Below are 14,173 nucleotides of genomic sequence, written 5' to 3'. Positions count from 1 at the left end.
CCAATAGAAACGCGGCGAGAGGGCGGTACCGTCCAATGGGAGCGCGGGGCCGGCCGCCGCCGCTTTGTCTATATGAGGCGCCGCGGGGCCGCGAGAGCCGCCATTGTCGCCGCCGCCGCGCTCGCAACAGCGCTACCGCCTTAAAGGGGTCGCGCCACTCAATTATCCATCAAGACCGGGTGGGGCCCACCGCTCTGCCACCGTCACTGCGCCCAGCCCGACCCTCGCCACCACCATGAGGGAGATCGTCCACATCCAGGCGGGCCAATGCGGCAACCAGATCGGGGCCAAGGTGAACAGCGGGCGGGCAGTGTCGGGCCGGCGGGGTGGGCCCCCCCCCCCTTCCATTCTTCCCTCCCACCGCCGCGCGGCCCCTTTTAAGAAGCCCCTCCCTCTCGCGCGCAGACAAAGGCGGACCCGAATCGGGGCGATTTGAGCCTAAAATCATCCCTTTCCTGCCCGATGAGGGCTTGAAATGGAAAGGCGCGGAGCGAAATAACGGGGATTCGATCTCAAAATGAAGCGGTTCGGCCCCAAAATGGAGGTTTCTGGCCTCAAAATGGGGGAGCCCCGCCCCTCCCCCTTCTTCTCACGCGGCCCCAAAATGGCGGTTTCCCGCCGCGCCTGAGGGAATGCGGATTTTCAGCCCCAAAATAACTCCTTTTACCAGAAAAAAAAAATAAATTTCCATCACCTAAACCCCCTTTCGCGAAATTCGGCCCCAAAATAGCTATTTTTTTGCCTCCATTAGGGAATTTTTCAGTCAGAAAACGAGGGTGTTAGCCTTAAATTGGGGTGATTCGCCCCAAAATAAGGGCTTTCATACACGCCCTCTCCTTCTCCAAGCGAGAATTTTAAGTTAAAAAGATGCTTTTTTTTTTTAAACCTCAAAACCGCGGCGACCCGCCCTTCCCCGGCGTGTTCAGCCCCACAATGGCGATTTTTGCCCCCAAAAAGGGTTTTATATCCCGCAATAAGGTATTTTGGCTACAAAACAAGCGCTTCCCGCTCTCAGAATTTGGGGTTTATGCCTCCAAAATAAAGATTTCTGCCTCCAAATCGGGGCGTGCCGCCCACCGCGTGTTCGGCCCCAAAATGAGGGTTTTCTGCCTCAAAAGTGGGTTTTTTTCAGCCCCAAAATAGGGGCGTGCCGCCTCTCAGGAAGACCTATTGGCTCCAAACTGGATGATTTTTGCCCCAAAAATGGGGTATTTGTGCCCCAAAATAGGGTTTTCCTTTTTCCAGATGTAAAATAGGGATTGGGGGGTTAAAAATAAAGGTTTTAAAGCCCCAAAATAGAGGAGTTTGGCCTCAGATTGGGATTTCCGGCCCTAAGATGGAGGTTTTTTGGCCTCAGCGTAAGAGCTTTGTTCCCTGAAATGGCGTTTTCAGACCCAAAATGGGGGATTTTGTGTCCCCCCACAGAATTTCAGACCATCAGATTTTTAGACCTAAAGTAGGATTTTTTTACCCCAAAATGGGATTTTTTCAGCATTAAAATGTGGATTTTTTTCTGCCCCCAGAAGAATTTTCCAGCCCCAAAATGGAGGTTTTCAGCTTCAGAGTAAGATCTTTGTTCCCTGAATTACCACTTTTGGACCCCCAGATCCCTCTTTTCAGCCCTAGAACAGGGTTCTGAGGGCCCAAAAGGAACTTTTGAACCCAAAATTCGTTTTTTTTTTTAGTTCATGTGGATTTTTTTCACAGCTAAAACTGGGGGTTTCGGGCCCAAAATGGAGGTTTCCAGCCCCAAAATGGAGGTCCCGAGCTCAAGAATAGGATCTTTGTGCTCCCAAATGCCTTTTTTCTGCTGCAAATTAAGGGAGTTTTTATCAAAAATTAATTTTCTTGACCCCAAAAAGGGACTTTTTGCTGCACAATGGCAGTTTTGGTCCCCAAATGGCTATTTTTGGCCCCAGAATAGGCTTTTACTTTGCCGGAATAGTTTTTTTCTGCACAATAGGATTTTCCCGCCCCTAAAGATTTTTTTCAGCCCCAAAAAGATTTTTTAGTACCAAAATGGGGGTTTCGGCACCCAAACGGCAATTTTTGTCTCAAAAAGGACGTTTTTGGCCGCAGAATAGGATCTTTGTTTCTCCAAATGGGAGTTTTCAGCCCCCAAAATGGAGGTTTTCAGCCCTAGAATAGGATCTTTGTTCTCAAAAATGCCTATGAAGAGGTTTTTGGGCACCGAAAAAGCATTTTTCTCCCCCGAAATGGTGTTTCTAGCCCCATAATAGTGATTTTTAGCCTCAAACCAGGATCATCCTACTGCAGAATTACTATTTTTCTGCAGCACCACCGTAGAGGCTTTTTGTTCCAAAACCGCGCATTTCAGCGCTGAAACAGATTTTCAGCCCCAAATTGGTCCCCCCCCCCCAAATGAACTTTTTAATACCAAATTAATTTTTTTAGCCAGAAACCCCCTTTTTTTTCTGCTCTGACACAGGATTTATTCAGAAAAATGATAATTACCCGACTCCAAAAAATCAACGATTTTAAATGCAGGTTCCCAGTCTCTGGAATGATGCTTTTTAACTTAAATTGGCGTTTTTAACCCATTCCTTCACTTTCAGCCTCAAATTGGGGTGGTTTGGCCTCTTTTCACCCGCAGGGCGTGGCCCGGTCCCCCTCCCCCCATGACCTTGGGGGGACCCCTCCCCCACCCTTTGTTCCTATCCGCCCCTCCCCTTTGGCAGATTTTTTGGGCGAGAAAAATTAAAATTTCAGCTTTGTGTTTTGGGTTTGTTTTTTTTTTTTTTCCTTCAAGGGAAAGGATGAGTATTTTTGAAGGGTAAAAAGGCAAAATTTTGAGCGTTTCTGAAATTAAACGTGTTTTTTTTTTTTTCTTTTCTTAAGCGCCTCCACAATTCAAATGCTGTTTCCGGTTCCCGCCCGCCTGGTTTTTTTTGGGGGGGGGTGTGGCCACGCCCCACTTTGGCCACGCCCCTGTGGGTTATTAGGCTCTGCCCCTTTCAGGGGCGGTCCCCACCCCTTGCAGGCTGACCCAGCCCCCTGAGTTGACTCCCCCCCTAGGATTGGTGCTCCTGGAGTTGGCTCCGCCCCCAGGGTTGGTCTTCCTCTAGGACTCCCTCCTCCAGTGCAGCCCCACCCCCTGGGCTGCCTCCTCCAATAAGATTCCACACCCTTTCAAGGCTCAGCCCCCTAGGGTTTGTTCCTCCAATGAGGTTTCACTCCCACAGGCTCCGCCCCTGTATAGACCCCTCCCACCCCAAGACGGGCCCCACCCACTCTTAAAGCCCCAAGGGGGGGGGCTCAGCCCTTTCCCCACCCACTTTTGGGAGGGGGCGGAGCCCTTCTGACCCCGCCCTCTGCCCCCAGTTCTGGGAAGTGATCAGCGACGAACACGGCATCGACCCCACCGGCACTTACCATGGCGACAGCGACCTCCAGCTCGACCGCATCAGCGTCTACTACAACGAGGCCACCGGTACGGCGTCACCCCTTCCCCTGTCACCCCTTCCCCGGCGTCACCCCTCCGTCCCCATCATCCCCTCCACGTCCCCATCCCACTCCGCCTGAGACCTGACACACTCAGCTCGCCCATTCCTCTTTCCGCCCCCTCGGGGTTTGGGGTGGTTTCTAGAGGTTTTGGGGGCGGGGAAGTGATGTGATGTTGTCACCATTGCAATCCCCCTGGTGACACGGCGATGTCCCCAGGGGGTAAGTATGTGCCAAGGGCCATCTTGGTGGACCTGGAGCCGGGCACCATGGACTCTGTGCGTTCAGGACCCTTCGGGCAGATCTTCCGGCCAGACAACTTTGTTTTCGGTGAGTCCCCGTGTCACCCGCTGTCCCATGGGGTCCCCATGTCATCCTAGGTGACCTGGAGGTGTGGGGTGGCATTTTTCTTTGGGGGCTATGAGGTTCTCAGTGGTGGTCCTTTGGTGACCATCACCATGGGGTGGGGTGGTGGGTCCCCTCTGTCCCCACTGGGGTGGCCCATGAGTGCCCTTCCCAGTAGAGCGACCCATCCCTCCTTGGTGGCCCTCAGGTGCTTGTCACAGTGGGGTGGCAGGTCCCCTTCTCAGTGGCCGGAGTCTCCTGTGTCCCCAGAGCTGCCCCCACTTTGATTCTGGAAGGGTTATTGGGGTCCCCAAATCAGGGGGATGAGGGTCCCCTAGGTGATGGGTGTCTCTGAGGAGCTCAGGGCACCCATGGGTGGCATGGAGATAACCTAAGGAGAATGGATGAGGTCCACGAGGAGCTTAAGACACCCAAGGGTGGGAGAGAGGTCCCCACGAAGGGTAACAAAAGGTCCCGTAGGAAGGTAATGGAGGTCCACAAGGAGCTTAAGGTTTCTCGGGACCAGCTGGAGGTCCCCAAGAGCAGGGATGGTGGTCCCCAAGGAGGTCAGATGTGGTCTGGGGTTGGACAGAGGTCCCTGAGGCGCTCAGTATGGCCCAAGGGTGGCGTGGAGATGAAGGAGGAGAGTGATGGAGGTCTCCAAGGTCCTCAAGAATGGTTTGGGGGTCTTGAAGGAGAAGGGTAGAGGTCCCAAGGGTCAGGTAGAGACACCCAACAAGGGCAGTGGAGGTGCTCAGGGTCCTCGAGGGTGGGATGGAGGTCCCCAAGGAGCATAAAGTTCCCCAAGGGTGGGCTGGAAGTCACCGTGGAGGGTCGCTGGAGTTCCCCCCCAAGGGTGAGATCAAGGTCTCAAGGTGAAGAAGGTTGGTTTGAAGGTCCCCAAGCAGGGTGACGGTCCTCAAAGGTGGGATGGGAGATCCCTGAGGTCCTCTAGGTTGGCCTGAAGGCCCCCAGGCTGAGTGAGCAAAGTCCCCAAAGAGCTCAGTTTCTCCCAGGGAGCTCCCTCCGTGACATCCCCCCCGTGTCCCCACCCCAGGCCAGAGCGGCGCGGGCAACAACTGGGCCAAGGGTCACTACACGGAGGGGGCTGAACTGGTGGATTCGGTCCTGGACGTGGTGAGGAAGGAGGCGGAGAGTTGCGACTGTCTTCAGGGCTTCCAGCTGACCCACTCGTTGGGTGGTGGCACCGGTTCGGGCATGGGGACCCTCCTGATCTCCAAAATTCGTGAAGAATACCCCGACCGCATCATGAACACCTTCAGCGTTGTCCCGTCTCCCAAGGTGTCAGATACGGTGGTGGAACCCTACAACGCCACCTTGTCTGTCCACCAACTTGTGGAGAACACGGACGAGACCTACTGCATCGATAACGAAGCTCTCTACGACATCTGCTTCCGTACCCTGAAGTTGACCACTCCCACCTACGGTGACCTCAACCACCTCGTTTCTGCCACCATGAGCGGCGTCACCACCTGCCTGCGTTTCCCTGGTCAGCTCAACGCCGATCTCCGTAAGTTGGCCGTCAACATGGTGCCCTTCCCGCGTCTTCACTTCTTCATGCCCGGTTTCGCCCCTTTGACGTCACGCGGCAGCCAGCAGTACCGCGCCCTCACTGTCCCCGAGCTCACCCAACAAGTTTTTGACGCCAAAAACATGATGGCAGCCTGCGATCCCCGTCACGGCCGTTACCTCACAGTGGCCGCCGTCTTCCGAGGCCGCATGTCCATGAAGGAGGTAGACGAGCAGATGCTCAACGTGCAAAACAAGAACAGCTCTTACTTCGTCGAGTGGATCCCCAACAACGTCAAGACGGCCGTGTGCGACATCCCGCCGCGTGGCCTCAAGATGGCCGTCACCTTCATCGGCAACAGCACGGCCATCCAGGAGCTCTTCAAGCGCATCTCGGAGCAGTTCACGGCCATGTTCCGACGCAAAGCCTTCCTCCACTGGTACACGGGCGAAGGGATGGACGAGATGGAGTTCACCGAGGCCGAGAGCAACATGAACGACCTGGTTTCGGAGTACCAGCAGTACCAGGATGCCACCGCCGAGGAGGAGGAGGATTTTGGTGAAGAGGCCGAAGAGGAGGCCTGAGGGACGGCCCTCGTCCTTCACTGCCGTTGTCATCCTCGGAGAGCCCTCGTCCTTCGCTGTCATTGTCTTCAGAGAGCCCTCGTCCTTCACCGTCGTCCTCGGAGAGCCCTCGGCCTTCATCCTCGGAGAGTCCTTGTCCTTCATCATCGTCCTCGGAGAGCCCTTGGTCTTCATCATTGTCCTCGGCCTTCATCATCATCTTCAGAGAGCCCTTGTCCTCCACCATGGTCCTTGGAGAGCTCTTGGCCTTCGTCATCAATCCTCAGAGAGCTGTTGTCCTTCACCATCGTCACCAGAAAGCTCTTGGCCTTCCTCACGGTTGTCCCCTGAGCCCTCAGCCTTCGCTGTTGTCACTGGAGAGCCCTTGGCCTTTGTCATCCTCAGAGAACCTCCAGCCTTTCTCCTCGTCCCCAGGAAGCCCTTGGTCTTCACCAGTGTCCTCAGCACTAGAGAGTCCTCGTCCTTCGTCGCGGTCACTAGAGTCCTTTGTCACCGGAGAGTCCTCGTCCTTCATCGCGGTCACTGAAGAGTCCTCGTCCTTCATCATCGTCACCAGAGTTCTCGTCCTTGGAGCGTCCCTGTCCTTCACCACCATCTTCGTCACCATCCCCTCTCCGTTGTCACTGTCCCCAGAAGGTCCCTGTTGCTCCAGAGCCACCGTCCCCTCCGTGTCACCCCCCCTTGTCCCCATGTCCCCCACTGCCGGGGGTGACATCACCACTAAATTATTGCAGCCCCCGGGCACCAATTCGCCCCCTTTCCACCCAAAACCACCACTCCAGTGCAGGGGGCTCCCGGGTGGCCCTGTCCCCTGTGTCCCCAACCGGAGGCTCTCCTGTCCCCTCCATGTTCCCTCCCCCCAAAGCCATCCTTTTTTGGTTTGTTTTTTTCCCTTTTTAAGCTTTTTTTTTTTTTCCTTCCTTTTTTTTTTTTTCATATTGAAAAGCCGCCCCCGGGCGAGGAATAAACCCGGGATGTAAAGCCACCGCCGTGTCCTTTGTCCCCTTCCTGTCCCCTACGTCATGTTGGGGGTCCCCGTATCCCTCCTGGGGTCCCACCCGTGTCCCCTTCAATGTCCTCGGGTCTCCTCTGTCCCCTTCAGGGTCCCTCTGGGGGGGTCCCCATGTCCTTGAGGGGGGGGGGGACACACGCACGACCCTCCTGTGTCCTCGTCACCTCTCGGGGCCACCCACATCCCTTCTGGTGTCCCCAAACCCCCCCGACCCCCTGAGGGACCCAGGTCTGCGTAGCAGCTTTAATGATTTGGGGACAAAGGGACACGTTTCCCCCCCCACCTTGGGGACATGCCGGGGGGGTGGTGACATCGTGGGGGGACAGAGGCTGGGGGGGGGGGTGACACGTATCACTGGGAGGTGGTGGCACGTCGGAGACACAGGGGGTCCAGGGGGGTGGTGGCACTTCGGAGACGAGGTGGCACTTTCGGGGACACGGTGGTCCTGGCTCAAGCCTGGCACTCGGACTTCTTCTGGGTGGCCTGTGGGGACAAAGAGGGGTCTGAGGAGTGGACCCGGGTGTCACACCCCACCCAGGGGACCCAGAGGTCCCGGTGTCCCCAAACTTGGGGGGGGGGGGGGTGAGGGTGCAGACCTGGGTGACGCTGACACCCGTGAGGGCCTCGACGGCGGCGGGCAGGCGGGTGACGACATCCAGGATCTCCCCCGGGAGCCGCGACACCCCGATGTCACCAGAGCCGCCGGCCACCAACGTCACTCGTCGCGTCCCCAGCAGCGGCTGGGCCACCGCCTCTGCCACCTGCCCCCCAAAACCAGCGGGTTTAACCCCAAAAATCCACCCCTAGCACCTCAACCCCCCCCATGCCTCCTTATCTGTCCCAAAATCACCATCTTTCACCCCCAAAATGCTCCTTTGTCCCCCACAATCCTCCCAGACTGCCCCTGTTCCATAGAAGCACCCCAAAATACCCTCTACCACCCCCCCAAAATGCCCCATGAGGATCCCAGGGACCCCACAATACCCCCGTGGACTCCCCCCAAACTGCACCAACCCCATGAAAGGGACCCCAAATCCATCAGCGGACCTCGGAACACCCCCTGGAGACCCCAAAATACCCCAGTGGGACCCCAAAACACCCCACTGGGACCCTAAACCCATTGGGGACCCCAAATCCATCAGGGGACCCCAAAAATACCCCCCGGAGACCCCAAAATACCCCATTAGGACCCTAAAATACCTCATTGGAGCCCCAAATCCATCAGGGGACCCCAAAACACCCCCCAGAAACCCCAAAACACTCCATTGGGACCCCAAAATACCCCCTGAAGACCCAAAAATACCCCACTGGGACCCCAAACCCATCAGGGGACCCCAAAACACCCCACTGGGACCCCAAGCCGCCCCCTGAAGACCCCCAAATACCCCACTGGGACCCCAAATCATCCCCTGGACCCCAAAATACCTCACTGGGACCCCAAAACACCCCCTGGAGACCCCAAAATACCCCACTGGGACCCTAAACCCATTGGGGACCCCAAAACACTCCCTGAAGATCCCAAAACACCCCACTGGGAACCCAAAACACCCCCTGAAGACCCCAAAATACCCCATTAGGACCCTAAAATACCTCATTGGGGCCCAAAACCCATCAGGGGACCCCAAAACACCCCCCAGAAACCCCAAAACACTCCATTGGGACCCCAAAATACCCCACTGGGACCCCAAAATACCCCCTGAAGACCCCAAAATACCCCACTGGGACCCCAAGCTGCCCCCTGGAGACCCCAAAACACACCCCTGGGACCCCAAATCACCCCCTGGACCCCAAAATACCCCATTAGGACCCTAAAATACCTCATTGGGGCCCAAAACCCATCAGGGGACCCCAAAACACCCCCCCAGAGACCCCAAAATACTCCATTGGGACGCCAAGTCACCCCCTGGACCCCAAAATACCCCACTGGGACCCCAAAATACCCCCTGAAGACCCAAAAATACCTCACTGGGACCCCAAATCACCCCCTGGAGACCCCAAAATACCTCACTGGGCCCCAAACCCATCAGGGGACCCCAAAACACCCCACTGGGACCCCAAGCTGCCCCCTGAAGACCCCAAAATACCCCATTAGGACCCTAAAATACCTCATTGGGGCCCAAAACCCATCAGGGGACCCCAAAACACCCCCCCAGAGACCCCAAAATACTCCATTGGGACCCCAAATCACCCCCTGGACCCCAAAATACCCCACTGGGACCCCAAATCACCCCCTGGAGACCCCAAAACACCCCCCTGGAGACCCCAAGCCGCCCCCTGAAGATCCCAAAATACCCCATTAGGACCCTAAAATACCTCATTTGGTCCCCAAATCCATCAGGGGACCCCAAAACACCCCCCAGAGACCCCAAAATACCCCACTGGGACCCCAAGCCGCCCCCTGAAGACCCCAAAACACCCCCCTGGAGACCCCAAGCCGCCCCCTGAAGATCCCAAAATACCCCATTAGGACCCTAAAATACCTCATTGGGGCCCCAAATCACCCCCTGGACCCCAAAACACCCCACTGGGATCCCAAAACACTGCCCAGAGACCCCAAAATACCCCACTGGGACCCCAAATCATCCCCTGGACCCCAAAATACCTCACTGGGACCCCAAAACACCCCCTGGAGACCCCAAAACACCCCCCTGGGACCCCAAACCCATCAGGGGACCCCCCCCAGACCACACCTGGGGCAGGCGCTGCAGCACCATGTCGACGACGGCGGCTTCCTGGTACTGCCCGAACGCCTCGGCCTTCGCCGCCGTCTGCGCCGCCTCCGCCCGCGCCCGCGCCGCCACCGCCGCCGCCCGCGCCGCCCCCGTCACCTACGGGTGGGGGGGGGGGGGGGGGGGTGTCCGTGCACCGTGTGTCACCCCCACCCGGACACGTGTGTGTCGTCGCGTGTCGTCACGTGTCGTCGCGTGTTGTGTGTGTCCCCCCCCCCCCGGGCCCAGACTCACCCTCATGACCTCAGCTTCGGCCTCCGCTTGCATCATCAGCTGCGACCTGCGGAGGGGCGGGGCTTGGAGGGGGTGGAGCCTCTTGAGTGGGAGGGGCTTGGGAGGGTGTGGCTCGGGGGGGCGTGGTCTGGCCGCCATTCAAAGACTCGTGCGTGCCCTAAAAGGGGCGTGGCCCCAGCAGGAGGCCGTGACATGGGGGCGTGGCCTACAAAGCAGGCTTGCTTTAAATGGGCAATGACTTCAGCGCGGTAGGGTCCACTATGTGGGGGTGTGGCATAGCGGGAGGGGCGGGGCTCCCCTTCAAAAGGCACCACCTCCTTGACCAGGTAGGGGGCATGGCTTCCCTTAAAGGGGGCACGGCTTCCCCCAAGTGGTGGGGTCCACCGGCTGGGGCTGGGGCTTGGTAGAAGGCGCAGGGCTCCCCTTTAAAAGGGCAATGCTTCCCTTAAAAGGGCAGAACTTCAGTGCAGTGAGGCCCACCAGTTGGGGCCAAAACGGCCCTTTTAAAGTGGCATGACGTTCCTTAAAGGGGCATGGCTTCACCCAAGGTAGTGGGGCCCACCTCTTGGGGGTGTGGCTTGGTAGAGTGGGGCGGGGCTTCCCCTTTAAAGGGGCATGGCTTCACCCAAGGTAGTGGGGCCCACCGCCCGGGGACAGGGCTCACCGCTGGGCCTCGGCCAGGCGCTCGAGGCGGTAGCGCTCGGCCTCGGCGGGTTTACGGACGGTGGCCTCCAGCTCCCGCTCGCGGCGGCCGATCTCGTGCTCCTGCAGCTGCGCCTGCTGCGCCCGCTCCACCACCAGCACCTGCGCCCGCTGCTCCTCGATCTGCTGCTTCGTCCTCGCCACCTGTACCCGCAGCACCCCTCAGCTCCGCGCCGGCACCCGGGAGGGGGATACACACACGACACCCAGGAGAACCCAGGCACCCCAGATGTTAAGGGGCACCCAGGTGGTTTTTTTGGGGGGCAAGGTGCTGGGGACACCCAGGTATCCAGGGTGCCCGGCTGTCTGGGGGGACCCAGGAGTCTTGGGGGGGGGGACGGGGGACACTAAGCATCTCAGGGGGCCCCAGATGTTAGCGGGGACCCCAGGACTGGGGGGATGTGAGTGTCCTGGGAGGACTCAGGCATCCAGGGGAAGGACTCGGGCACCCTGGGGGTGTGCAGAGGGGACCCAGGTGTCCTGGGGAGGGGTCCCAGACATCTGAGGGGGGGTCCCAGGCATCCGGCGTACCTGCAGCTGGTAGGCCAGGTCAGCCTGGGCTTTGCGTGCGCTGACGGCGGCGTCGCACAACGCCTGCTGCACTTGGAAGTCGCGCTGGGCCTGCGCCATCGCCGTCTCGCTCAGCAGCTGCGCCGAGACCTGCTCCTGGCGTGCCCGAGCCTCCTGCAGGGACACGGGGACGTTGGGGACACTGGGGATGGGGGGACACATGGATATGGGGGGTCCAGGGATATTGGAAGGCGACACAAGGACACGTGGGGACCTCGGAGACAACCCAGTGGCGGGGGACATGGGCACATTGGGGGGGATCCAGACACCTCAGTGAGGCAACAGGGGGACACGTGGGCAGATGAGGGACACGGGTGACCTCAGGGGGGCCCGGGGGTGACAGAGGTGACAAACTCACACGGATGCCAGCGTCCCGCTTGGCCTCTGCCTCCCCCACGCGGGCGTCGCGCTGGACCTGGGCCGTGCGTCCCTTCCCCAGCGAGTGCAGGTAGTCCTGGGGACAGGGGGACAGGGGGACGCTGCCACACCCCCCTCACCCCACCGCATCCCTCCCTTGCTCTGGCTGTCCCTGCCCCAGCAAGAGCTGGTGGCCTTGGTGACAACCCAATCCCTGCCTGGATGTCCCCAACCTCTGTCCCCACCCTGGTCCCGCTCCAGCATCCCTGTCCTTCACCTGATGTCCCCGCATCCATATCCCTGTCCCCACAACACCGTTCCTTTGTCCTTATCCCAATTTCTCCGTCCCTGTGTCCCTCCCTCTGTGTCCCCCATCCCCAGGTCCACCATCATCCCCATCCCCGGGTCCCTGTCCCCATCCCCACCATCCCCCGTACCCCTCAAGGCCACCGACCACGCTGACGTCCCCGCCGCGTCCCCACCCCCTCCGCCTCCCTGGTGCCGCCCGATGTCCCCCGGGGCGCATCTGGCCGCGCCGACCCCCCCCCCGTCCCGTCCGCCCCCTGGTGCCACCTGGTCGTCGTGGATGTCCTTCAGGGTGTAGCTGACCACGCTGATCCCCATGTTGACGAGGTCAGACGAGGCCACGTTAAAAACCTGCTCCGAGAATTTCTGGCGGTCCTTGTAGATCTCCTGCAGGGGGGGGTGGGGGGTGCTTAGAGGGGTGGGGCAGGGGGGTGTGGCCTGACAAAGGGGCGGGGCCATCAGGGCAGGGGCTGTGGGGTGTGGCCTCGGGTGGGTGGGGCTTCTGGAAGGGGGCGTGGCTTCCTAGGGGAAGGGGTGGGGCTTGCATGCATGGAGGCAGGGCTTCCACATGGGGTGGGGCTTCTAGGGGCAGGGTTTGGGGAAAGGGTGTGGTCTCTGGGGCGGGGCTTCAGCAAAGGGGGTGGGGCTTCAGCAAAGGGGGCAGGGCTTCAGCAAAGGGGGCGGGGCTCATGGTTAAGGGAAGCTCCCAGGGACTGTGGGTCTCGTGACATGGGCATGGCCGGCCCCAAGGGGCATGTCTGGGCCCCCCCCCCCCCCCCTCACCTCCACGGTCATGTGGGCCATGATGGCACGCTGGTGTCCCTCCAGGGTCTCGAGGGCGATCTGGGCGATCTCGCTCTCCGACTTGCCCAGGAACATCTGGCAGGCGGCCGCCAGCATCTCCTTGTTCTGCCCCTGGATCTTCACCTGCGTGCGCGTGTCCCAAGGGAACGCCCGGCCTTGCACACGCACACCTCGCACGCACACGCCTCACACATGTGCGCCCTGCTCCTATCCCTGGGGGTCCCACCGCTGCAGCGTGACCCCTTTAAGAGGAACTAGCGTGTGCCCTTTTAAGAGAATGCCGCCCCGCCAACACACAGCTAGCACTACCAAGCCCCCTTTAAGAGAACTAGTGGGGACCGCTACGATGAGCCCTTTTAAGGATACCCCCCCACACTGTAGCATGACAAGGCCGTTTTAAGAGGCTCCCTCCCTAGACACCGGGTGGGCCCCACCACGGCACCCCTTAAAAGGGGCTGCACTGCTCCTGGAGAGGAGTGACAGCAACTGTAGGGACACGGGTGGGGGGTGACACGGGTGGGGGGTGACACGGGTGGGGGGGGGTACCTGGGCGATGCCGGTGACTGAGATGGGGACGCCGTGGCGGGTGTAGACCTTCTCGCTCCGCACATTGAGGGTCAGGGTGTTCAGGGAGATCCTGGGGGAGGACGGGTCACGCCGCTGTCACCCACTCCGTGTCCCCCACGTTCCCTCTCCCGTCACCCCCCGGTTCCCGTGTCACCGCGTCCCCCCCCGTGGCTCGCCCCCTTCCCCCGGTGTGTCCCCTCACCGTTGGATCTGCTGCAGACACGGCACCACCAGCACCCGCCCCCCGGCCACCATCACGGGGGGGCTGCGGCAGAAACCTGAGGGGACAGAGAAGTCAGTGGGGACCCGGGGACCCACGGACGGACCCGTGGAAGGGGTGCGGGGGGGGGGGGGGCGACACCCGACTCACCCGACACCACCATGGCCTCATTGGGGCCACACGTGAAGAACATCTCGGCGGGGACCAGCAGACAGACCGGCGACAGGGCCCAGACGCCCGGTAGCCCCCTCCGCTCCTCCCGGTAACCGGCGCCCCCCCCCCCCCCCGCTCGGTTCCTCCCGCTGCAGCGCGGCCCCACCCGTCACCGGACCGCCACGATCCCGGCAGCCCCCGCGGCAGAGAACACCCCACCCCGCCCCGCCCCTTCCCCCGCGTTCCACCTAGCGACCCGTGACGCCACGAGCTCCTCGCAGCCCCATTGGTCCGCTAGGGGTTTGTGTTACTGTAAAGTTTTCTGGGGGACGGGAGTTCTCTCTCCCCGTTGTTTCCCCCTCCCCCGTGTCCCCCTTAAAGCCCCCTGACCCCGCTTTCCTCCCCCACGCGTGTCTCTGTCCCCCCCGAGGCAACGTTTGGGAAGGCGCCCTCAACTGACATAGCCGCTCCGGCTTCACCGGCGCCCTCTGCGCCCGCGCTGTGGCTGGGGGGCGGGCCCTTCCATAAGCGCATGCGCAAAGAGGCTCACCAGAAGGCGCAGTGAGGGCAGAACGGGCGGAAGTGTGGGGTCGCGCT

At 60.1% G+C, this 14,173-nt stretch overlaps 2 protein-coding genes across 4 annotated transcripts; one reads left to right on the top strand and one right to left on the bottom strand.

Annotated features, from left to right (window-relative positions):
• Positions 1–66: 66 nt before the first annotated feature.
• Positions 67–6,907, top strand: TUBB (tubulin beta class I). 2 transcript variants are annotated; one of them, XM_075738375.1, is made up of 5 exons: positions 90–292; positions 3,343–3,451; positions 3,682–3,792; positions 4,865–6,358; positions 6,405–6,907. In XM_075738375.1, the coding sequence occupies exons 1-4, from the start codon at positions 236–238 to the stop codon at positions 5,920–5,922; spliced, it is 1,335 nt and encodes a 444-aa protein (XP_075594490.1). In that variant the 5' UTR covers positions 90–235; the 3' UTR covers positions 5,923–6,358; positions 6,405–6,907. The 2 variants fall into 2 exon arrangements, with proteins under 2 accessions (XP_075594489.1, XP_075594490.1); XM_075738374.1 differs by having other exon boundaries at positions 67–292; positions 4,865–6,907.
• Positions 6,908–7,163: 256 nt separating this feature from the next.
• On the bottom strand, positions 7,164–13,792 carry FLOT1 (flotillin 1). Of its 2 annotated transcripts, XM_075738391.1 has the most exons (12): positions 13,574–13,792; positions 13,406–13,481; positions 13,183–13,273; positions 12,616–12,759; positions 12,100–12,219; positions 11,528–11,623; positions 11,131–11,283; positions 10,562–10,743; positions 9,898–9,943; positions 9,625–9,762; positions 7,531–7,695; positions 7,164–7,417 (listed from the first exon to the last, which is right to left on the bottom strand). In XM_075738391.1, exons 1-12 carry the CDS (start codon positions 13,614–13,616, stop codon positions 7,385–7,387), a joined length of 1,287 nt encoding a protein of 428 aa, XP_075594506.1. In that variant the 5' UTR covers positions 13,617–13,792; the 3' UTR covers positions 7,164–7,384. The 2 variants fall into 2 exon arrangements, with proteins under 2 accessions (XP_075594506.1, XP_075594507.1); XM_075738392.1 differs by lacking the exon at positions 12,616–12,759 and having other exon boundaries at positions 7,278–7,417; positions 13,574–13,721.
• Positions 13,793–14,173: the final 381 nt, after the last annotated feature.

This window comes from Balearica regulorum, chromosome 32, assembly GCF_011004875.1.
Source record: "Balearica regulorum gibbericeps isolate bBalReg1 chromosome 32, bBalReg1.pri, whole genome shotgun sequence".
Lineage (NCBI taxonomy): Eukaryota > Metazoa > Chordata > Aves > Gruiformes > Gruidae > Balearica > Balearica regulorum.
The sequence above is the reverse complement of the archived record's forward strand: the minus strand, read 5'-3'. Positions and strand labels throughout refer to the sequence as shown.

Coding starts and splice junctions, on each gene's coding strand:
- TUBB (XM_075738374.1), top strand. CDS start 236: ATGAGGGAGATCGTCCACATCCAGGCGGGCCAATGCGGCAACCAGATC. Junction 293..3,342: donor GCAACCAGATCGGGGCCAAG/GTGAACAGCGGG, acceptor CTCTGCCCCCAG/TTCTGGGAAGTGATCAGCGA. Junction 3,452..3,681: donor CTACTACAACGAGGCCACCG/GTACGGCGTCAC, acceptor CGATGTCCCCAG/GGGGTAAGTATGTGCCAAGG.
- FLOT1 (XM_075738391.1), bottom strand. CDS start 13,616: ATGTTCTTCACGTGTGGCCCCAATGAGGCCATGGTGGTGTCGG. Junction 13,274..13,405: donor TGTCTGCAGCAGATCCAACG/GTGAGGGGACAC, acceptor GTCCTCCCCCAG/GATCTCCCTGAACACCCTGA. Junction 7,418..7,530: donor CGGGTGTCAGCGTCACCCAG/GTCTGCACCCTC, acceptor TTGTCCCCACAG/GCCACCCAGAAGAAGTCCGA.